This window comes from Tachyglossus aculeatus, chromosome 4 (assembly GCF_015852505.1).
Source record: "Tachyglossus aculeatus isolate mTacAcu1 chromosome 4, mTacAcu1.pri, whole genome shotgun sequence".
Lineage (NCBI taxonomy): Eukaryota > Metazoa > Chordata > Mammalia > Monotremata > Tachyglossidae > Tachyglossus > Tachyglossus aculeatus.
Genome location: NC_052069.1, coordinates 114,832,614 through 114,856,120, shown reverse-complemented (window position 1 = coordinate 114,856,120; position 23,507 = coordinate 114,832,614). Strand labels below are relative to the sequence as shown.

The following is a 23,507-nucleotide window of genomic DNA, read 5'->3' as shown; positions in this document are numbered from 1 at the left end:
TATTGTCTCGGGGGGGGGGGGGTGGCAGAGCAGAGCTGATAGAGGGATTTGCTTGCATCCACCCCAGCTCTTAGTACAGTGCCTGGCACACAGTAAGTACTTAACAAATGCCAAATTATTATTATTATTATTGTCTCTGGAGGGGTGGCAGAGCAGAGCTGATAGAACAAGGGAGGAGGAGGAGGAGCAGCAGCGGCAGGAGGAGGGAGCTTGTCCAGTAACCAGGGACAACCACAGTAACAGAGCACAGGAAGGAGGGTAGAGCCTAAGCCCGCACCACATCCTCTCTCTCCCAGCCCGCGCAAGGAAGGAGGGAACGCAGCAGCGGCCCCCCGGGCGACCGGATTTGGGATTTGGAGAGAAGGAGGAAAAGGAACAGAAGCAGCAGAAGGAGGAGGAGGAGGAGAAGGAAAAGGAGCAGGAGGAAAAAGAGCAGGAGGAGGAGGGTGAGGTTTGGGGGTGGGGGAGAACACGTGCCCCCGGCCCCTCCTTCCCTGCCCCTGAGGCTGCAGAGGGGTCCTCAACTGGGAATGTAAAATCTGGGTCTTTTGGGCATTTTCTGGTCCAGTCTGGTCCCCTTCCCCAGCCAGAGCAGGCCCGAGGCGACCAGCCGGACAGGGCTGGAGCCAGAGACAAAAGGCAGCCGCCCACCCCGCCTCCCCAGACCCTCTCCTAGGCTCTTGGCTGGTCCTTCCCCACCAGGCCCGGCAGCCCCCCGAAACCCTCCAGCTTCTGCGGGGCCAAGGAGCAGGCTGCAGGGAGGAGGAGGAGGAGGAGGAAGAGGGAGCAGGATTGGGAAGAGCCCGGCAGGACCCCGGCCTCACTTTATGCACTGACCGGCTCGGGCCAGGGGCGCCGAGGCTGCCGAGGATGGGGAAATCCAACAGCAAGTTAAAGCCTGAAGTTGTGGAAGAGCTGACCAGGAAAACCTACTGTGAGTATCAAGGGGTCCCCTCTTCCCCCCCCCTTTCCCCTTCCCTGTGCCTTCCTCCACCCCCATCCTCCCTTCCATCCCTCCTGCCTTTCGGATTCTGGGGGGAAGGGGGAGAAGAATAATAACAACAACGACAATAATAATAATAGTGGTATCGATTAAGGCTACTCTTAGATGTCTGGGACCGTCTGGGGATTTGTCAGGCCGGGCCCTGGCCCTCTTTGTTTCTCCAGCCCGAGTCCAGAGGGGCCCAGGACTCCTTGCTGCTGGAGGGCCAAGAAACTATCCGGGGACCGTCTCTATATGTTGCCACCTTGTACTTCCCAAGCGCTTAGTACAGTGCTCTGCACACCGTAAGCGCTCAATAAATACGATTGATTGATTGATTGATAAGCCCCTGGGGTAAAGGGAGGCCTCAAGGGGTGAGCCCCTTGGGTGTTTGCAGGGGGTGGGAGGGAGTGCTCACCACCCTGCATTTTCTAGCTGCAGCGGTACAGACAGGCAGGTATTTCTTTCTGGAGCAGCCAGATGGGTGATTCATCCATCACGATGCGCTGAAGGACTGGCAAGGCTGTTCCCCACTTCCCCCACCTTCCTCCTCTCCTCTTCTCCCCTCCCTTCCCGCTCAGGAGTGGGCTTGGGCTGCTCAGCAGGAAAAGGTGCCTGGGAGCTTTGTTGCTTGGAAAATCTCAGCGTTCTCCCCCACCCCTTTCTTATTTTTGTAGCACTGGGTTTTCAGGGCGTTTAACCCTATCACTCGGGCCGTTCGGGCTCCGCTTGGCTTCCCTGCATATCTCAGAGAACACCGTACTGGCTTTCCAGATACTTGAGACTTTCCACTCCTTCCCTGTCCTTTCTCTGCGTCTCTCCATGATGTGACTGCCGTTTGAACTTCTTCTTCCTCTGCCGGACTCTCCCTCCCCTTTATTATTATCATTAATAATCGTATTTAGTGAGTGCTTACTATGTGCAGAACAACGTTCCAATCGCTTGGGAGAGTACAGCATAACATCAGACATATTCCCTGCCCACAACGAGCTCACCATCTTCTATCCTGAACAGTCACCTCCCCCAGCTCCAAGAGTCTCGACAGGGCGAATGAAAGACAAAGCATTCAAGGGGTTAATGTGCCATTGGACTCTGCTATAAACCACATCGGCCCTGGACCCAGCTGGAGAATTTTGCCGAGCCAAATCAATTTGCTCCAAAAGGCTTGTCTGGTTTTGAACCCATCCACCCACAGTTCTCATTCATCCCCACATGGTGAGCTGAAGTCTGGGCTTCCCTAGCCGGGGAAGGGCAGGTTCAGGTGGACGGTCCCGTCCTCCCCCCTCTTCAGTGCTCTCACCCACGAGAGAAGGCAGGAAATAATAATAATGATAATACTAATAATGGCATTTGCTAAGCGCTTACTATGTGCAAATGAACATCCGGGAGGTTGGCAGTGAAGAGGCCTGTTGGCGCACTGCACAAACCCAACTCCCCCCAGTGCTGCATCCACCTGCTGGGCAGCGCAGTCCACCAGGCTCCACTGCTCACCCACCTCTAGGCATTTACACCCTGGCACGACTGCCAAGGACGGGAGCAGAGATGGGCCAGGGGACGGATCTCTTAAGTGGGTGGGTAACCACCCCTGGCCAGCGTGCCTGGGGGGGAGGTGGGCCCTGTCACTTGTTTTTGACCTTGGTCACCAGACAGGACCTCAGGAGAGGAGGGAGGAGGTGGACGGAGACTCGGAAATAGATCCGTAGGTGGGGAGAGGGGTTTACCCTCTTGCCCTTTGGCAGGCTGGGACAATGAGGGTCAAGGTGATTTGGGTGAAAATCCTTGGGACAAATGGTTTCGGTAGACAGAGTGTCCTCCGTCGAAATCTTCTCCCAACCACGGACCTCTTTTAAATGGCCTGGGAGAGAGCCATTCGCTGCTGGAAGGAGGCAGGGTGGGTCCCTCTCCAGATGTCCCCCTTTTTTCCTCTCCTCCTCCCCATCCCCCCGCCCTACCTCCTTCCCCTCCCCACAGCACCTGTATATGTTTGTACAGATTTATTACTCTATTTTACTTGTACGTATTTACTATTCTATTTATTTTGTTAATGATGTGCATTTAGCTTTAATTCTGTTTGTTCCAACGACTTGACACCTGTCCACATGTTTTGTTGTCTGTCTCCCCCTTCTAGACTGTGAGCCCGTTGTTGGGTAGGGACCATCCCTATCTGTTGCCAACTTGTACTTCCCAAGCGCTTAGTATAGTGCTGTGCACACAGTAAGCACTCAATAAATAGGATTGAATGAATGAATGAACGTCCGCCCTGCTCTCCGGGATGGTCCTCTGTGATCTGGGTTGGGTCGTTCGGATCCTCGGCAGGAATTGAGGGCCAGAGCCTGCCTCAGTCGTCTTCTCTCCCTCTTCATCTCCCCTCTCTCAGATGGCACTGCAGAATGTGCCCTGTCAGCAACTGGGGACGGGATGGATGGAGGCTCGGGCTCCGCTGCCGCATGTAGGCTCCTGCACTCCGTACTGAGGGGAGTGGCCAAGTATTGCCTGGCCTAGTGGATAGAACTAGGGCCTGGCAGTGAGAAGGACCTGGGTTCTAATCCTGACTCCGCCACTTGTCTGCTGGGTGACCTTGGGCAAGTCGCTTCACTTCTCTGTACCTCCGTTTCCTCATCTGTAAAATGGGGGTTAAGACTGTAAACCCCGTGGGGGACAGGGACTGTGTCCAGCCTGATTAGGTTGTAGCTACCCCAGCACTTAGTTACAGTGCCTGGCACGCAGTAAGTGCTTAACAAATGCCGTAGTAAATATATAAAAATAAACAAAAAGTTATCTGGACCCAGTCCTTGCCCTCAGGGGGCTCCCGCCCAAGAAATCCAGGCTGGTCTTGAGGAAGGGATAATTGGCCTGGTGAGCCCATGCCCTAAAGCTGCCAAGGGCATGGGAGCTACTCAAGCTATGGTTAACCTCTCTGCCTGTGGCTTCACAGATCCTTTCCTGCTGCATGGCTGGATTTTCTTTTTCATATCTTTAATGGTATTTATTAAGCGCTTACTCTGTGCCAGGCTCTGTATTAAGTGCTGAGAAATATGCAGGATAATCAGATTAGACACAGTCCCTGGCGCTCATGGCCTCCAACTGTGTCCTGAACGTTGATACACGGTGTGGCTCTCAGGCTCCGGACCTCATTTATTGGGATACCGGCATGGTTTTATACCTGGCCAACTCCGAAGCCCGTATTTTATCCCCTAGGCCATGCTCCTTCAGAAGACAGCAGGCAGAGAGGTCAAAGAATGCAATACAACTGAAAACTGTCCAAAGCCCCTTGGTCCCTTCAGAATTAATTCTGCCCAGCCCATTCCTTGAGTGCCTTATCTTACTTTGTTCTTCCAGAGATTTCTTTTGGGATCTACTCTGTCGTCGAGCATATGTTTCTGCCACGCATGATTTGTCTCCACGCTGAGGGGATGGTAATCACCAGGCAGGAAGGTGCCCCCTGGGTAGGTGTGGATGGTGCCTCCTGCTTTTCCTACAAACAACATTCTCAGTTTGTTTCTTCTAGAACCGTGTTGGGCACTTTTTTATTGGTATTGATTAAGTGCTTACAATGGGCCAGGCACTATACTGAGGTAGATGCAAGCTAATCAGGTTGGAAAGAGTCCATGTTCCACACAGGGCTCACAATCTTGATCCCCATTTTACAGATGAGGTAACTGAGGCATAGAGAAGTGAAGTGACTTGTCCAAGGTCACACAGCAGACAAGTGGTGGAGCCGGGATGAGTCCTGACTCCCAGACAGGTGTTCTATCCACTAGGCCATGTTGCTGCTTTTGGAACAAACACGGTGGCTAATGGTTTGGAGCCATGAAATCATACTTAGTGGTGGTGGGGGTAGTGGCGAAGGCGCCTGGAATTATTCAATTTCAGAAAGAGAAGGCTGTGAAGTGGGGATAACAGTTTACAGGGCTCTGAAGGGTTACATTTCAAGGGACAGTTATTGTGGTATTTGTTACATGTTTACTATTTGTCAAGCCCCATAATAATATTAATGGCATTTATTAAGCGCTTACTATGTGCATTCGCTGTTCTAAGCGCTGGGGAGGTTACAAGGAGATCAGGTTGTCCCACTGGGGGCTCACAGTCTTAATCCCCATTTTACAAATGAGGGAACTGAGGCCCAGAGAAGTTAAGTGACTTGCCCAAAGTCACACAGCTGACAATTGGCAGAGCCGGGATTCAAACCCATGACTCCTGACTCCAGAGCCTGTGCTCTTTCCACTGAGCCACGCTGCTTCTCTACTAAGCACTGGGGTAGAATCAGGCACAGTCCCCATCCAGATGGGACTCACAGACTAAGGACCGGTTGACCAGATGTTCTCCATCTCCTTGGAAGACAGAATGAGAAGAATTTGCAGCAAGAGGGATTAGTGTTAGAGAGAAGGAGGCATTTCCTGGTCATTACTGGCTGCTGTTACAGAAAAAGTGAAATGGTCTATGAAGGTTGTTAAAAGCGGGGTTGACTTCCCTTAGGCTGGGATGGTTTAGCTGTAGACCGTGAGCCCATTGTTGGGTAGGGACCACCTTTATATGTTTCTGACTTGTACTTCCCAAGCGCTTAGTACAGTGCTCTGCACACAGTAAGTGCTCAATAAATACGATTGAATGAGTGAATGTAGGCTTGGATGAAGGCAGAGGGATGGGCAAGATGGCCTCGCCAGGACCTACAGGGGAAAAGCAGTTTCCCCTCAGAGCTCTGGTTCTGGTAATTCTGATACTTTATTATTATTTATTTATTTTATTGAATAGTATTTGTTAAGCGCTTACTATGTGCCAGGCACTGTTCTAAGCGCTGGGGTAGTTACAAGGTAATCATGTTGGACACAGTCCCTGTCCCATATGAGGCCCGCAGTACCAATCCCCGTTTTTCAGATGTGGTAACTAAGGCACAGAAAAGTCAAGTGACTTGTCCGAAGTCACACAGTAAGCGCTCAATAAATATCATTGATGTATTGATCGGCAAGACGACAAGGAGAGTGACAACGTTTTCTCACACACTGTGCAAATTCTGAGTACCCAGCTCCACCGCCCCTTTTTCATTTATGCCTGGTAATAATTATGGTCCTTGTTATGTGCTTACTATGTGTCAAGTACTGTTTCAAGCACCGGGGTAGATACAAGTTAATCAGGTTGGACACAGTCCCTGTCCTACATGGGGCACACACTTCTTAAGCACTTACTATGTGCCAAGCACTGTTCTAACCGCTGTGGTAGATGCAAGTTAATCAGATTGGACACGGTCCCTGTCCCACATGGGGCTCACAGTCTTACTCCCCATTTTACAGATGAGGTAACTGAGGCCCAGAGAAGTGAAGCAGCTTTCCCACTGTCACACAGCAGACAAGTGGAAGAGCTGGGATTAGAACCAGGTCCTTCTGAACTCCTCGCCCCGGGATCTAGGCTCTAAGATATGCTGCTTCAAGCATTCAGTGACCCCAATATGATATAATAATAATAATGATGGTGTTTAAGCGCTTACTATGTGCAAAGCACTTTTCTAAGCACTGGGGGGGATACAAGGTGATCAGGTTGTCCCACGTGGGGCTCACAGTCAATCCCCATTTTTTACAGATGAGGTAACTGAGGTACAGAGAAGTTAAGTGACTTGCCCAAAGTCACACAGCTGACAAGCTGGACACACAACCTTCTTGGTGTGAGTTGGCTGGCACTTGCCCTCTCTGGGATCCTGCACACCCTCTGTTGTAGAGACAGCTGATAAACCGTGAGGCCAAATGATGCAATTGATTTGTTGGCATTTGTTAAACACTTACTATGTGCCAAGCACTGTACTAAGTCTGGGGTAGATATAATAGGAAAGGACCTACAAGATATTCTGGTTGGACACAGTCCCTGTCCCACATGGGGTTCACATTCTAAGTAGGAGGGAAGAGGATTTAATTCCCATTTTACAGATGAGAAAAGTGAGATGCCAAGATTTTAAGTGGCTTGCCCAAGATCACAGAGCAGTGGGTGGTGATGCAGTGTGGGTGGGAGATATTCAGACTTCCCCAACACTGCAGGCTACCTGTAATAATAATAATGGCATTTAATAAGTGCTTACTATGTGCAACGCACTGTTCTAAGCACTGGGGAGGTTACAAGGTGATCAGGTTGTCCCATGGGGGGCTCACGGTCTTAATCCCCATTTTACAGATGAGGTAACTGAGGCCCAGTGAAGTGACTTGCCCAAAGCCACACAGCTGACAATTCGCGGAGCCAGGATTTGAACCCGTGACCTCTAACTCCAAAGCCCATGCTCTTTCCACTGAGCCACGCTGCTTCTCTACCTGTAGGCTAGAGTTTACAGTCCTCTAGATTATACTCACTGTGGGCAGGGAATGTCTGTTATATTGTTATATTGTACTCTTCCAAGTGCTTAGTAATAATAATAATAGTAATGACATTTTTAAGCGCTTACTATGTGCAAAGCACTGTTCTAAGCGCTATGGAGGTTACAAGGTGATGAGGTTGTCCCACGGGGGGCTCACAGTCTTCACCCCCATTTTACAAATGAGGTAACTGAGGCCCAGAGAAGTGATGTGACTTGCCCAAAGTCACACAGCTGACAAGTGGTGGAGCTGGGATTTGAACCCATGACCTCTGACTCCAAAGCCCGGGCTCTTTCCACTGAGCCACGCTGCTTCTGTAGCTGTAGGCTAGAGTTTACAGTCCTTAGATTAAACTCACTGTGGGCAGGGAATGTCTGTTATATTGTACTCTTCCAAGTGCTTAGTACAGTGCTCTGCACACAGTAAGCACTCAGTAAATACAGTTGACTGACTGACATGTGGCTCTCGTGTGCTGGTGATTGAATGCTGGTACCTTCTCTCTGGAAGCATTTGGCGGATGAACTCTGTCACAGAAACCACGCACCCTGCTCCCGCCTGAGGGGAGCTGACAAAGCCAAAGTGATCGTCACTGTTATAATAGTCATTAATCACTGAGAATTCATTCATTCATTCAATCATATTTATTGAGCACTCACTGCATGCAGAGCACTGTACTAAGCGCTTGGGAAATGAATGAAAATAACAATAGCAAGGACTTGCATTTAAAATACACATCTTTCTCAGTTTTTGCTTTTATGTTATTTAATAATGACATTCATTAAGCGCTTACTATGTGCAAAGCACTGTTCTAAGTGCTGGGGAGGTTACAAGGTGATTGGGTTGTCCCACGGGGGGCTCATAGTCTTAACCCCCATTTTCCAGATGAGGTAGCTGAGGCATAGTGAAGTTAAGTGACTTGCCCAAAGTCACCCAGCTGACAAGTGCCTGAGCCGGGATTTGAACCCATGACCTCTGACTCCAAAGCTCATGCTCTTTCCACTGAGCCACGCTGCTTCTCACTTATCTGCCAGGAACTGTATTTAGACCTGGGGTAGATCCAAGTTAATCAGGGCGGAGATGGTAGGGCCCATTTTACAGATGAGGTAACTAAGGCACAGAGAAAGTAAGTGACTTGACCAAGGTCATGCAGCAGACAAGTGATGCAGCTGGGAGTAGAACCCAGGTCCTTCTGACTCCGAGGCCTGTTGTCTACCCAGTAGACCACACTGCTTCCACTTAATTCAACATCCCGGCAGTAGATGATAATAATAATAATGATGGCATTTATTAAGTGCTTACTATGTACAAAGCACTGTTCTAAGCACTGGGGTGGTTACAAGGTGATCAGGTTGTCCCATGGGGGGCTCACAGTCTTAATCCCCCTTTCCCCCTCGTCCCCCTCTCCATCCCCCCCGCCTTACCTCCTTCCCTTCCCCACAGCACCTGTATATATGTATATATGTTTGTACGGATTTATTACTCCATTTATTTATTTTACTTGTACATATCTATTCTATTTATTTAATTTTGTTAATATGTTTGGTTTTGTTCTCTGTCTCCCCCTTCTAGACTGTGAGCCCACTGTTGGGTAGGGACCGTCTCTATATGTTGCCAACTTGCACTTCCCAAGCGCTTAGTACAGTGCTGTGCACACAGTAAGCGCTCAATAAATACAATTGATTGATTGATTTTCCACATGCGGTAGCTGAGGCCCAAAGAAGTGAAGTGACTTGCCCAAAGTCACACAGCTGACAAGTGGCGGAGCTGGGATTAGAACCCATGACCTCAGACTCCCAAGCCCGGGCTCTTTCCACTGAGTCACGCTGCTAGACGATCCTTTCTCTATTATACAGATGGGGAGACTGAGGCACAGAGATGCTAAGGACTGTGCCTTGCCGCACAGGGAGATAGTGATTGAAATGAGACAGGGACCAGGACACCCGGCTCCATCTCTTAACGCACCTCCTCTGCCTCGGAGAAATCAATCAATCAATCGTATTTATTGAGCGCTTACTGTGTGCAGAGCACTGTACTAAGCGCTTGGGAAGTACAAGATGGCAACATATAGAGACAGTCCCTACCCAACAGTGGGCTCACAGTCTAGAAGTGAGTAGCTGCCAAGAGGGAATGGTAGACCCCGCCACTGAGATGCAGAGTTAGAGAGTGCCAGATCGCAGCGAGCTGAGGCAGCTGGAAGGATTCCTTTTTCCTCCAGGACTGAGCGTCCCTGTGTGGATTTGCAGGTTTTGTGCCTAGGCTTGATAAGGAAATTCCCTTGATTCAAGACTCCACTGGAATCAGAATCTTTCTTCTCCTCCTGCTCCTCCCTTGGGACTAAACCAGCAGGTGCATGAGGAGCCGGGTGGAGAGGAGCCATGGAGGCTGTGGAAAGAGGCCAGGAGGTATTTATATCAGAATGCGGGACAAGATGAAAATCTGAAGGGGGAAGTGCAGGCAGAGCTTCAGCTTGGCCATGTCACATCACTTTCCTCTGCAGTAATAGGGGGAAAAAACACCCCCCACCCCAGCCTATCCTCTCAAATTCCATAGAAGAATCAATCAATCGTATTTATTGAGTGCTTACTGTGTGCAGAGCACTGTACTAAGCGCTTGGGAAGTACAAGTTGGCAACATATAGAGACGGTCCCTACCCGACAGTGGGCTCACAGTCTAGAAGGGGGAGACAGAGAACGAAACCAAACATATTAACAAAATAAAATAAATAGAAATGGAGAGAGAGAAACAGAGAGGGGGCAGAGAGACAGAGAAAGAGAGGAAGAAATAGAGAAATGGAGAGAGAGAGAGAGAAACAGAGAGGGGGCAGAGAAACAGAGGCAGAGAAAGAGAGGAAGAAATAGAGAAATGGGGGGAGAGAGAGAGAGAGGGCAGAGAAGCAGAGAGAGAGACAAACAGGCGGAGACAGAAAGAAGAAGAAAAAAGAAGAAAGAAAGAAGCCTAGCTAAACCTATGGAGGCACCAAAGACAGCTTTTTATTCATTCATTCAGTCGTATTTGTGGAGCACTTACTGTGTGCAGAGCACTGGACTAAGCGCTTGGGAAGTCCAAGTTGGCAACATACAGAGATGGTCCCTACCCGACAACAGGCTCACAGTCTAGAAGGGGGAGACAGACAACAAAACAAAACATGTGGACAGGTGTCAAGTCATCATACTAAATAGAAATAAAGCCAGATACACATCATTAACAAAATAAATAGAATAGTAATGGGGAATGGGAAATAGGAATGGGGTCAGAGGGATGGGTGGAAGGGGTAGATTTTTGAGAGGAGGTGAGAGATCTCTTGAGATACAGCTAGGAGAGTCAAAGAAGGGGCTGCAGAGGAGCAGGGGAGATAATTTCTTCATTGCCCTGTTATCTTCAATCAATCATATTAAACACTTACTATGTGCAGAGCACTGTGCTAAGCACCTGGGAGAGTACAATACAACAGAAATAGCAGACATGTTCCCCGCCCATAATGAGCTTACAGTCTAGAGGAAGAGACAGACATTAATATGAATAAGTAATTTATAATACCTAATTTAATATATTATTGGCTACCTGCTCTTGTGAGCCAGGGAAATCTGTTAAATTAGAAACTACCCCTTAGAATCAGATCAAAAGGCATCCTAAGAGGGATTGATGGTTTAATAGGGCAAGTTCTTTTTCCTGTTTTGGGTTAGCTTTGTACATCCATCCTTCTCTCCTTTTTCTTTGTTCCTCCGCTCTCCACCTACCCTCCCTTGCTTCCTCCCATTCTCTTTGTCTATTTAAGAGTATTTTCCTGGACTTTAAGGCTTCCTTTCTGATTTGTTTGCTCTGAGGGACTAGTGTAGAGTCTCTATTAGTGAATTACTTAGTGCTCTGCACACAGTAAGCGCTCAATAAATACGATTGAAAGTTAGGACCCTTTTTATGCTACTTGTTAGGCACTTACTAGGTGTCAAACTCCGTTCTCAGAGATGAGATAGATATAAGGTAATCAGGTCTCACATGGGGCTTTCAGTCCAAGTAGGAAGGAGAACAGGAATTGAATCCCGATTTTACAGTTGAGGAAACTGAGGCTCAGAGACGTTAAATGACCTGCCCAGGTCCCCACAGCAGGAAAGTGGTGGAGCTGGGATTAGGACCCAGTTTCTCAGGCTCCCAGGCCTGGGCTTTATCTATTAGGCCACGCTGCTACCTTTGGTTTGGGGGAATCTGGAGTTAAAGGACTGAAGGTTTTCCTAGCTTCACGATTCTTCTCCATTCATTCAATCGTATTTATTGAGCACTTACTGTGTGCAGAGCACTGTATTAAGCGTTTGGGAAGTACAAATTGTCAACAGAGATGGCCCCTGCCCAGCAACGGGCTTACAGTCTAGAAAGGATGGAGGGAGAAGCAGGAGGGAAGAAGAGAAGGAGGGAGGAGGAGCAGGAGGGAAGGAGAGAGGGGAGAAGGATGGAGGAGGGACCACTCCAACCCCGGAGGTCCCGCTCTGCCGTACCAGGAGAAGCAGCATGGCCCTGTGGCAAGAGTTTGGGCTTGAGAGTCAGAGGACTCTGGGCTCTAATCCCAGCTCCGCTACACCTGTCTGCTGTGTGACCTTGGGCAAGTCACTCCACTGCTCCGTGCCTCAGTTACCTCGTCTGCAAAATGGGGATTAAGATTGTGAGCCCCAAGTGGGGCCACCCCACTACCTCATATCTACCAGCCAGGAGCCTTGAACTGAGATAGTTTGGGGAAACAGTACGGTAAGGACACCAGCCTGACCTTCAAGAAGCTTGTGGTCTGGTGGAGAGGCAAGCTGCAACAGTAAACTGGGATCATCAGTCCATTCATAAGCAAACACAATGCATCTAATGGGTACATGTTAGTAGAGGGAAACTGGGTTTTTTTGACAATTATTCCCCCTACTTTCAAAGCCTTATTGGAGGCATATTTCCTCCAAGAGGCCTTCCCCTACTAAACCCTCATTTCCTTTTCATCCACTCCCTTCTGCATCACCCTTGCAATTGGATTTGCTCCCCTTTGTTCACCCTTCCCTTGGCCTCACAGAACTCATGTACATATCCGTAACTTGTTTATATTAGTGTCTGTCTCCCCCTCTTGACTGTAAACTCACTGTTATATCGTACTCTCCCAAAGGCTTAGTACAGTGCTCTGCACACAGCAAATGCTCAACAACTTTGATTATGTGGACAGAAGGAATTGACCAGATCTGTGACGGACTGGAAAAGCCTAGACTAAGCCAGCCCCTCTTGTTGAAAGGCGTCTGGCTATGGCCAGATGCATCTGCTCACTCTGCAAGACCCTCCCAGTGGGAAAGCTATTTAGGTTGTCATTCAAGAAACCGACAACATCAGATGGAGCAAAGTCGATTACAGGGAAGAAATTGGGCAAGGAGGTGGGGGCTAGGAAAGGTGAGAGAAAAACCACAGCCAGGAGGAGGGGTTGGAAGGATGAGGATGTTTGTAACTGGTATTCCCTGAAAGGGCTGAGTTTCGGTAGGATGAACCACCAAGGGAGGACCTGTGGATGGGCATGAAAATTATGGTGCTTTTTAAGCGCTTACTATGTTACCACGAGAAGCAGTGTGGCTCAGTGGAAAGAGCACGCGCTTTGGAGTCAGAGGTCATGGGTTCAAATCCTGGCTCCACCAGTTGTCAGCTGTGTGACTTTGGGCAAGTCACTTAACTTCTCTGAGCCTCAGTTACCTCATCTTTAAAATGGGGATTGACTGTGAGCCCCCCGTGGAAAAACCTGATCACCTTGTACCTCCCCAGTGCTTAGAACAGTGCTCTGCACATAATAAGCGCTTAATGAATGCCATTATTATGATGTTCCAATCACTGTTCTAAGCACTGGGGTAGATACAAGATAATTGGGTTGGACACAGTCCCTGTCCCACAGGGGGCTCACAGTCTTCATTCCCATTTTATAGATGAGGTAACTAAAGCACTGAGAAGTTAAGTGACTTGCCCAAGGTCACACAGCAGGACTTCTGACTCCCAAGCCCATGCTCTTTCCATTAGGCCGCACTGCTTCTTAGGGAAGCTGCTAAGGGAAGCACCTCAGTGTCTGAGTGGGAGCCACCCAGTTTAGATTAAGAATAAGTGCAAGATCAGGGATAGTACATTTATTCTGGATTTGTACAATAGTAGAATTACTCTTCTTGTTGAAACCTTTAATCCAAGCAGTTATCAGTATCTAACCAGAGAGTGTGATTGAACAGTCTGGGTGTGTTGCGAATCCTAATTCGGAGAGACTCGCTGGGGAGGAAGGGGACTGGGCATTGGATATTCTCTCCCTATTTCCGCAGCCGGTCTGTGTGGGGGAGAACTGGTTAGCCGAACCCCTAATGATTCCCATGCCAGCTTGTCTTGTCTTATGCCATCGAGTCATTTCCAGTCCATAGGGACACCACAGACACATCTCTCCCAGACGCCCCGCTCTCCATCTGCAATCGTTCTAGTAGTGCATCCATTGAGTTTTCTTGGTAAAAATCCAGAAGTGGTTTACCATTGCCTCCTTCCGTGCAGTAAACTTGTCTCCACCATCGACTGTCTCCCATGCCGCTGCTGCCCAGCATGGGTGAGTTTTGACTTGTAGCAGGTTGCCTTCCACTCGCTAGCCACTGGCCAAGCTAGGAATGGAATGGGAAGGCCTCTGCATGACTCTCCCTCCCATAGCTGAGACTGGTAGAGGACTGGAAACTCTCCAGGTGTGACCCTGAGAGCGCCCCATGCCTGTTAGGGTGTACTAAATCTGTAAGTCACAGAATTGTGGTAGCAAACATCTGGGGTAAAACTAAGGCACACAAGTGTGGAACCCTAAGAATGTCCATTGCATGGCTGTAGGAAGCTGCTTGTGCTAGGATACTTGGGTTAAATATTGGATAACCACTCTAAAGTGACTAGATCATCAAATGCTCTAATGTGTTTTGCCAGCCGTTTTACTCTGGGTTATCATAACCTTGGTGTCATCCTAGACTCCGCTCTGTAGTTCACCCCACACATCCAATCCGTCACCAAAACCTGCTTGTCTCACCTCAGCAATATCGCCAAGATCCGCCCTCTCCTCTCCATCCAAACCGCTACCTTGCTGGTTCAATCTCTCATCCTGTCCTGACTGGATTACTGCATCAGCCTCTTCTCTGATCTCCCATCCTCCTGTCTCTCCCCACTTCAGTCTATACTTCACTCTGCTGCCCGGATCATCTTTGTGCAGAAACGCTTTGGGCATGTTACTCCCCTCCTCAAAAATCCCCAGTGGCTGCCCGTCAACCTACGCATCAAGCAAAAGCTCCTCACTCTCAGCTTCAAGGCTGTCCATCTCCTCGCCCCCTCCTACCTCACCTCCCTTCTCTCCTTCTCCAGCCCAGCCCGCACCCTCCACTCCTCTGCCGCTCACCTCCTCACTGTACCGGGTTCTCGCCCGTCCCGCCGTCGACCCCAGGCCCACGTCCTCCCCCTGTCCTGCAATGCCTTCCCTCCGCACATCTGCCAAGCTAGCTCTCTTCCTCCCTTCTGAGAGCTCACCTCCTCCAAGAGGCCTTCCCAGACTGAGCCCCCTTTTTCCTCTCCTCCTCCCCATCCCCCTGCCCTACCTCCTTCTCCTCCCCACAGCACTTGTATATATATTTGTACAGATTTATTACTCTATTTTACTTGTACATATTTACTATTCATTTTGTTAATGATGTGCATCTAGCTTTAATTCTATTTGTTCTGATGATTCTGACACCCGTCTACATGTTTTGTTTTGTTGTCTGTCTCCCCCTTCTAGACTGTGAGGGACCGTCTCTATATGTCGCCAACCTGTACTTCCCAAGCGCTTAGTACAGTGCTCTGCACACAGTAAGCGCTCAATAAATACAATTGAATGAGTGAATTACCCAAGTCCCAGAGCAGTGACCTCGTCTAGGTATTCCCCAAGACTGTGGCAGATCTAGAAACCAGAAGCAGCTTGGCCTAGTGGATAGAACATAGACGTAGGAGTCAGAAGGACCTGACTTCACTTCTTTGTGCCTTAATTCCCTCATCTGTAAAATAGGGATTAAGACTGTGAGCCCTATTCATTCATTCAATCATACTTATTGAGTGCTTACTGTGTGCAAAGCACAGTACTAACTGTTTGGGAAAGTACAATATGGAAATAAAGAGAGACAATCCCTGCCCACGTGGAGCTCACAGTGTAGCCCTTTGGGACAGGGACTGTGTCCATGTGTCCAACCTGATTAGCTTACATCTACCTCAGCACTTAGCACAGTACCTGGCACATAGTAAGCACTGAACAAGTACCATTTAAAAGAAAAAACCACACAGAAGTCATCACCCTCAACATCATATATCATCACTACCCATTATGCTTCCTAATCCTGTGCTCCAGCCAAATAACATCCCTCTGGAAAGCAGATGACCGTCCCTGTGACCTTGCCTTAAACACTCTAACTCTCAAGCGAGAGGGAGAAGGCTGGGAAGGAATTGTTTACCTATAGAGATCATCCTTATTGTTGCCCTTACAAAATGAAATGATTTGTGCATCATTAGGCCTTCTATTTACCAAGGCGGAGATCAACATAAATTAACATGCAAAGTTTCTTGATTGTGTGTTTGATATCAAGCAACAGTAAGGAGACCACCTCACTTCTGAGGCTACCAAAGCTCCTGGATTTCTGCCATCACTTCTAATTAATTTTTCCCCAGAGCACTTGGATCTCACGTGCTCCACAGTCAAGATTTTCGAGAAGCAGCATGGCCTAGTGGCTAGAGCATGCGCCTGAGAGTCAGAAGGGTGGGGCTCTAATCCCTGCTCTGACACTCGTCTGCTGTGTGACCTTGGGCAAGTCACTTCACTTCTCTCAATGCCTCAGTTACCTCTTCTGTAAAATGGGGATTAAGAGTGTGAGCCACAAGTGGGACAGAGACTTGTCCAACCTGCTTAGCTTGTATTTACCCCAGCACTTAGTGCTTGACCCATAGTAAGCGCTTAACGAATGCACTTATTATTATTTTCCAGTTTATTTTCTGTCTGGCTTCTGAGCCTTGGAAACATTCTCCTCGCACTCGGCTTTGCGGAGCGGAAGAGGTCACCAGAAACACTTTCTCCCCAGACAGGGCAAAGTTCAGCCTTAGCTTTTGTGGGTGGGAATGACATCCATGGGAGGTGGCAGGTATTCTAGTCATGCTTTTGATGGGGAAAATGAGGTGCAGAGAATTCTAGTTACTCAAGATCACATGATAACCATCAAAATAAGCCCACGTGTAGAGATGGGGTGTGCAGAAATCAGTGGCTGGTGGGAAGTCTTCAAAGAACACAATTCTACTACCTTTATTTTCACCCCCGTGTCCTGTAACATTTTTGCAGGTGTATTTAAACTTTGTTGCTTCCCTTACCTGTAATTTATTTGTGTTGTTCTCCCCTTTTAGACCTAACCTTCTTAAGGGCAGAGATCATAGTTCCAAGCATTTTGTACAGTGCCCAATAAATGCTATTGATAGATTGTTACTACTGCAGCCTTTGATGGGGGGAGAGGAGACATGGGTAGAAAGAAAGTGAAGAGAGTAGGAGGACTCTGATACCCAATTTAATGAAAAGTGTGGGAGCATGGGACTGGGGAACAGACATGGAATCCAACTTGTACTTCCCAAGCGCTTAGTACAGTGCTCTGCACACAGTAAGCACTCAATAAATATGATTGATTGATTGATAGTCCTGGGGAAAAGAAGTGGGAGAAACAGCATGATGGAAAGAGCACCAGAGAAAAACAGGACCTGGGTTCTCCACCCGACCCCCTGCCCACACAGGCTTACCTCGATTGTTAGCGTGTGACCTTGGGTGAGTCTTGACCTCTTTGTGCCTCAGTTTCCCCATCAGTAACCTAGGGTTATATCTGCCACTTCACACAGATGTTGTGAGACTTTGTGGGGGAGGAGGGCCCCAAGCTCCTTGGAAGAAACACAAAGAAAAAATATTAATGGCCGCTCCTTGTTAAAAATGAATCCTAATCTCGAAGCAAGTAAGCACCGTTCCCATTTTACAGATAGGTGGAGTGTAAGCTTTGTTCTGACACGTTAAGATATTTCGTCTCTTGGTGAAACGAAGGCAGTGCCCCCCAACTGTCCTGCTGCAAGCCAGTTACTTCAGCTGGAAAGGGGGCTTAAAGAGACGGAGCTGATCCTCCCTCGGTGTTCTCCATCTGGGGAGGGCAGAGGAGGGGCAGTGATTTAAGAAGCCGAAGGAATGGGATGATGGAGAGGAAGAGATGGGGAAAAAAGAGGAAGACTGCTGAGTCCAAAGCCGGGATTGCATTGGGGAGTTGTCTGAACCACTTGAGGCGGCACTGTTTCTATTTGGGCAGAAGGGTAAATTAGGGGCCGAGGAACTGCGTTCTTTAAATCAGCTCACCCCCTCTTTTCTTACCTCGCTGATTTCCTACTACATTCCAGCCAACATGCTTTGCTCCTCCAAAACCAACATACTCGCTGTACCTCGATCTCATCTCTCGCTACCGTCCCCTTGCCCAAACCCACCGTCTGCCCTGGGGCTCCCTCTCCTTTTTTTTATGGCATTTATTAAGTGCTTACTATGTGGAAAGCACTGTTCTAAGCGCTGGGGAGGTTACAAGGTGATCAGGTTGTCCCACGGGGGCCTCACAGTCTTAATCCCCATTTTACAGATGAGGTAATTGAAGCCCATAGAAGTGATGTGACTTGTCCAAAGTCACACAGCTGACAAGTGGTAGAGCTGGGGTTTGAACCCATGACCTCTGACTCTAAAGCCTGTGCTCTTTCCATTTTACACGCTCCTTACTATCTGAAGGACCAATCACTCTTCCCACCTTCAAGGCCTTAGTAAAATCTCATGTCCTCCAAGAGGCCTTCTCCAACTAAGCCTCACTTTCCCTATTTTTTCTCTCTTCTGCATTGCCTACACAGTTGGATCTATACCCTTAAATCACTTCATATTCACCCCACCCTCAGCCCCACAGCACTTACGGCCATATCTGTGATTTATTTTAATGTCTATCCTCTAGATTATAGATTCCTTGTGGCCAGGAATTATGTCTCCCAATCTGTTATACTCTCATTCATTCATTGTCATATTTATTGAGCGCTTACTGTGCGCAGAGCACTGTACTAAGCCTAAGCACTTAACACAATGCTCGGCACACAATAAGAACTCTATAAATACCACTGATGGATTGATTCAAATACTCTTCACCAAACCCTCGTGTTGGGTGCTGCTGTTTTCTGACACAGAGGTGATGGTGACTTTTGGTATAATTAATTTCTTCCCTCCAGCTCCCAGTTTCTCTTTCATCTTCCTCCCTGCTGGGTTTTGGCAGATATCCGGATTCTAATGCGTCTAATCCATTTTCAGAAAGAGAGAGAGTGATTCTGTATGCGTGTGGGGTGTGTACGTTTGCAGGAGGGAGGTAAAATCACAGACAAGATGAGTGGGAATAATTCCTGCTGACTGAAATTGGGGTGGGTGGGACTATTGGTTCCTGTTGCAGGGAACTGCAGTCTCCTGCTTTTATATTTCCTCCTGTTTTGACCAGAATCCTCTGAAATCTTTGTCACTTTTAAGCCAAAAACCATGCGCCCAACATCTGTAATTGTCACCAGAGATCCTGGACCCCCTGAATCGGAGTTTCCCGCCTATCTTCTCCAAGTGCTATACTTCTGTTAGTAAGCCATATAAATCCACCTTTTCCCTGGGCACACTTTCAGTGGAATTAATTAGGATAATGAGAATGAGCTGAACTCTGCAAAACACTCCTCGCTCATTTCACAGGAACTTTACTTGCAAGTGCCCCCTCCCCCTTTAGAGAAGTAGCACGGCTCAGTGGAAACAGCCCGGGCTTGGGAGTCAGAGGTCATGGGTTCTAATCCCGGCTCCGCCACTTGTCAGCTGGGTGACTTTGGGCAAGTGACTTCATTTCCCTGGGCCTCAGTGCCCTCATCCGTAAAATGGGGATTGAGACTGTGAGCCCCACGTGGGACAACCTGATTACCTTGTATCTACCCCAGTGCTTGGAACAGTGCTTGGCACATAGTAAGCGCTTAACAAATACCATTATTATTATTATTATTTATTATTTTGCGGAGTGGGGCTTGCAGGTGCCCCCTCCCCTCCCCCTTTAGAGAAGTAGCATGGCTCAGGGGAAGGAGCCCGGGCTTGGGAGTTAGAGATCATGGGTTCTACTCCTCGCTCTGCCACTTGTCAGCTGGGGGACTTTGGGCAAGTCACTTCACTTCTCTGGGCTTCAGTGACCTCATCTGGAAAATGGGGAAGAAGACTGTGAGCCCCACAGGTGACAACCTGATCACCTTGTATCCTCCCCAGCACTTAGAACAGTGTTTTGCACATAGTAAGTGCTTAATAAATGCCATCATTATTATTATTATTATTATTACAGTGACCCAACTGCACTGACCCCCCCCCCCCCCACGTCAGAGGGATGATAAGAAGCAGCAGGGACCGTCTCTATATGTTGCCAACTTGTACTTCCCAAGCGCTTAGTACAGTGCTCTGCACACAGTAAGCCCTCAATAAATACGATTGAATGAATGACCTAGTGGATAGAGCAAGGGCCTGAGTGTCAAAAGGACCTGGGTAAAGTCACTTACCTTCTCTGTGCCTCAGTTCCCTCATCTGTAAAATAGGGATTAAGACTGTGAGCTATATGTGGGGCAGCGACTATGTCCATTCCGGTTATCTGCCACAGCACTTAGAATAGTGTCTGGCACAGAGTAAGTGCCTAACGAATACTATTATTATGACGATATTGATGAGGAGGAGAATTGGTTTGGGTATAGCCTTAGCTTTCCATATGCACAGTAATCCTCCAGGTGTGGCCTCTGCCCAATGCAGAAATCATCCCAGTTGGGCTCTCACCACCTCCGATTTATACAGATTGGACGGTATGGGGGGAACAGATTTATTTTACCTAACACCTTTTCTTTAACTTCTCAACCAGAAGTAATTCCTTGGGAAATGCAGGCTGTCTGTACCCAGGAAAAACATCCAAAATATAAATGGGGAAGCAGCACGGCCTAATGAAATGAGCCCTAACTGGGAGTCAGCAGACCTGAGTACTAATCCTGGCTCTGCCAAGTGCTTGCTGTGTGACCTTGGACAAGTCACTTACCTTCTTAGTACAGTGCCTGGCACACAGTAAGTGCTTAACAAATACCACAGTTATTATTATTGTTATTATTCCCCGTGCCTCAGTTTTCTCAACTGTAAAATGGGGATTAAATGCCTGTTCTTCCTTCTACTTAGAACTGTGAACCCCATGTGGGAAAGTGATTGGGTCCAACTTAATTAACTTGTACCTACCCCAGTGCTTAGAACAGTGTTTAACGCATAAGTGCTTAATAAATACCATTAAAAATGGCTTACTCAGGGTATTGTCTAACTCAGAGGGATAAGCAGACACCTCTAGATATTAAAAGTGTTTGACTGGGCTTCCAACAGAGGGCTAAAGCAACAAGGAAATTAAAAAAGGTCCAAAGTCTCTCAGAAATCAGGTTTTGGACCGACAGTCAGTGGACTTACAGAAGCACAATATTTTCTGCTTTTCATTCATTTTTACAGGGAATCCTTTGGAAGCAAATGATTTTTGTGGACTTGGGAGAGTCTTTGAGGGTGTCTGCTGCTTTGAGGTTCTTGGATTTTTCTTATCCTGGTGATTTGGGCGGCAGCAAGAGGAAGTGAGAGATTATGATAGGAGCTGGGAGCCCGTGCTAATGTGGAAGGCAGAAATAAACTTGGTAGCCCCATGATTTTGCAGTCTCCAGGTTGCCCAAACACTCTGAAGAAATCCTTACCTTTAAATAACCTGCTCTGTGGTATCTGTAGGGGAGGGATTTTTATTGACTAAGAGGAGCCATAGAGATGCCCTTCTCCAGCTAGAGGATGATTGAAAATCTTAGCTTGGAAAGGCTGGCTGAGACCCCTTTCACTCTTCTTTCCCCTCTCAGCCAATATATCTGTCTTGCTCATTTTCCTCCATAATGGTGTGGGCATTTGGATTTGGGCAACTAACACAATCAATTAGTCACATTCACTGAGATGGCATAGTGGACAGAGTATGGGCCTGGGAATCAGAAGGTCATGGGTTCTAATTCTAGCTCTATCACTTGTCTGCTGTGTGACCTTGGGCATATCATTTCACTACTCTGCGGCTCAGTTATCTATAAAATGGGGATTGAGACTGTAAACGCTGTGTGGGACAGGGACTGTGTCCAACCCGATTTGCTTGTATCCACCCCAGAGCTTAGTACAATGTGTGGCACATAGTAAGCACTTAATAAATGCCATAATTATTATTTACTTTATTGCAGAGCACTTGGGAAGGTAAAATAGACTTAGTAAACACAATACCTGCCTTCAAGGAACTTACAGTCTTGTGGGGGAAACAGACTAAAATAATTACAGGCAGGGGAGAGTAATAAAGTTTAAAGATAGGTAGATAAGAGATATGTGGTGGGCTGGGGCAGAAAAGACCCAAGTGCTTAAAGGACTTGGAAGTGCAGAATAAGGAGTTGGTGGGGAAATAGAGTGGGAGTGATGAGAGAGTAGTCAAAGGAGGATACTGGACGAGATGTGATTTCAGAAGGGCTTTGAAGAGCGGTGAAATATAGCAGCACGGACGTTGGAGTCAGAAGGACCTGAGTTCTAATCCCAGCTCTGCCATTTGTCTTCTGTGTGACTCTGGGCAAGTCACTAAACTTCTCTGTGCCCCAGTTCCCTCAACTGTAAAATGGGGATTGACTGTGATTGCCATGTGGGACTGGAACTGTGTCCAACCTGACTTGCTTATATCCATCCTGGGGCTTAGTGCAGTGCCTTGCACATAGGAAGGGTTTAAAAAGTACCACATTTATTATTATTATTATTAAGAGAGCAATAGCAGTGGTCTGCCACTTGTGAATGGGGAAGGAGCTCCAGACGGGAGGGAAGGTTTGAACAAAAGGTTAATGGCAGTGATGAGCTTGGCACTAATTCTCTAGAAGGGAAGGCTGAGGAAGTCGGGCTAAGTTGTTGAACTGAGTTCAATCAATCAGTAGTATTTAGTGAGAGCTTACTGTGTGCAGAGCACTGCATTAAGTGCTTGGAAGAGTACACTACGATGAAGTTAGTAGACTCGATCGCTGCCCACAAGGAGCTTACAGTTTAGAAGGTGAGACAGACATTAAAATAAATTATACATAGGGGAAATGACAGTGTTTAAGGATATATACCTAAATGCTGTGGAGCAGGTATTGGGGTGGGCATCAAAGTGCTTAAGGCGACAGAGGGGAGGGCAAATGGGGTGGGGAAATGATAGATTAGTTAGGAAAGGCCTCTGGGCGGAGAAATGATTTTTGTAGGGGTTTGAAGATGGGGAGAGTGGTGGTCTGGATATGAAGAGGGAGAGAGGATGTGGGCTAGAGGTCCGTGGTGAGACTGACAAGATTGAGTAGGGTGGCGTTGGAGGAGTGAAACGTATGGGCCGGGTGGCAGCAGGAAATCACTATTCATAGATTCCCAAGATTCCAGCAGTCATCTTGTCCCATCCCTTGCCTTTGGGGAGAAGTGCTCCAAGCATGTCTGCCTCAGAGCTCCGTCTCTTGTCTCAGACATTTTCAAGAAAGCAGATTAAACAAGCCCCTTCAGTAACCTGCTCCACATTTACCTGGCAGGAAGTTCTTTCTGTTATCGTGCCTGAACCCCCTCTGTTCCACTTTCAAGCGCTTTTTCTCAGAGGAGACCAATTCGGGGGGGTTGATTTCAGTCATACTTTTGATTTCAGTCGTCAGGTCCCCTTCATCCTTCTCTTCTTCCGATGAAACAGCCCTGATTTTTCCTAGATTCTGCTTCAAACTCACCCTGGGTCTCCTGAGGGGATTATTCACCAGGGGACAGAGACCCTAGGAGCCTCCTGCTGATGGAGCACTGAGTTATCCTTAAGATGAACAATCAACCAATGAGTCATGTTTACTGAGCATTTACTGTGTGCAGAGCACTAAACTATTGAAAAACAGCATGGCTTAGTGGATAAAACACGGGCCTGGGAATCAGAAGGACCGGGGTTCTAATCCCAGCTCTGCCACTTGTCTGCTGTGTGACCTTGGGTAAGTCACTTCACTTCTCTGGGCCTCAGTTACCTCATCTGTAAAAAGGGGGATGGAGACTGTGAGCCCCATGTGGTTAAGGA

The 23,507-nt window shown here is 47.9% G+C and overlaps 1 protein-coding gene and 1 non-coding gene across 3 annotated transcripts in view; one reads left to right on the top strand and one right to left on the bottom strand.

The window, feature by feature from the left end:
- Nucleotides 1-430: 430 nt before the first annotated feature.
- Nucleotides 431-23,507, top strand: part of NCS1 (neuronal calcium sensor 1) — a 125,889-nt gene continuing 102,812 nt past the window's right edge. For both annotated transcript variants that reach the window (XM_038745986.1, XM_038745987.1), the window contains exon 1: nucleotides 431-934. In XM_038745986.1, coding sequence (XP_038601914.1) covers nucleotides 871-934 — 64 coding nt within the window. In that variant the 5' untranslated portion in view covers nucleotides 431-870. The remainder of the gene's footprint in view (nucleotides 935-23,507) is intronic.
- On the bottom strand, nucleotides 13,899-14,036 carry LOC119928089. The gene has a single exon (XR_005451045.1). It is a non-coding gene; the product is annotated as a small nucleolar RNA SNORA7 (small nucleolar RNA).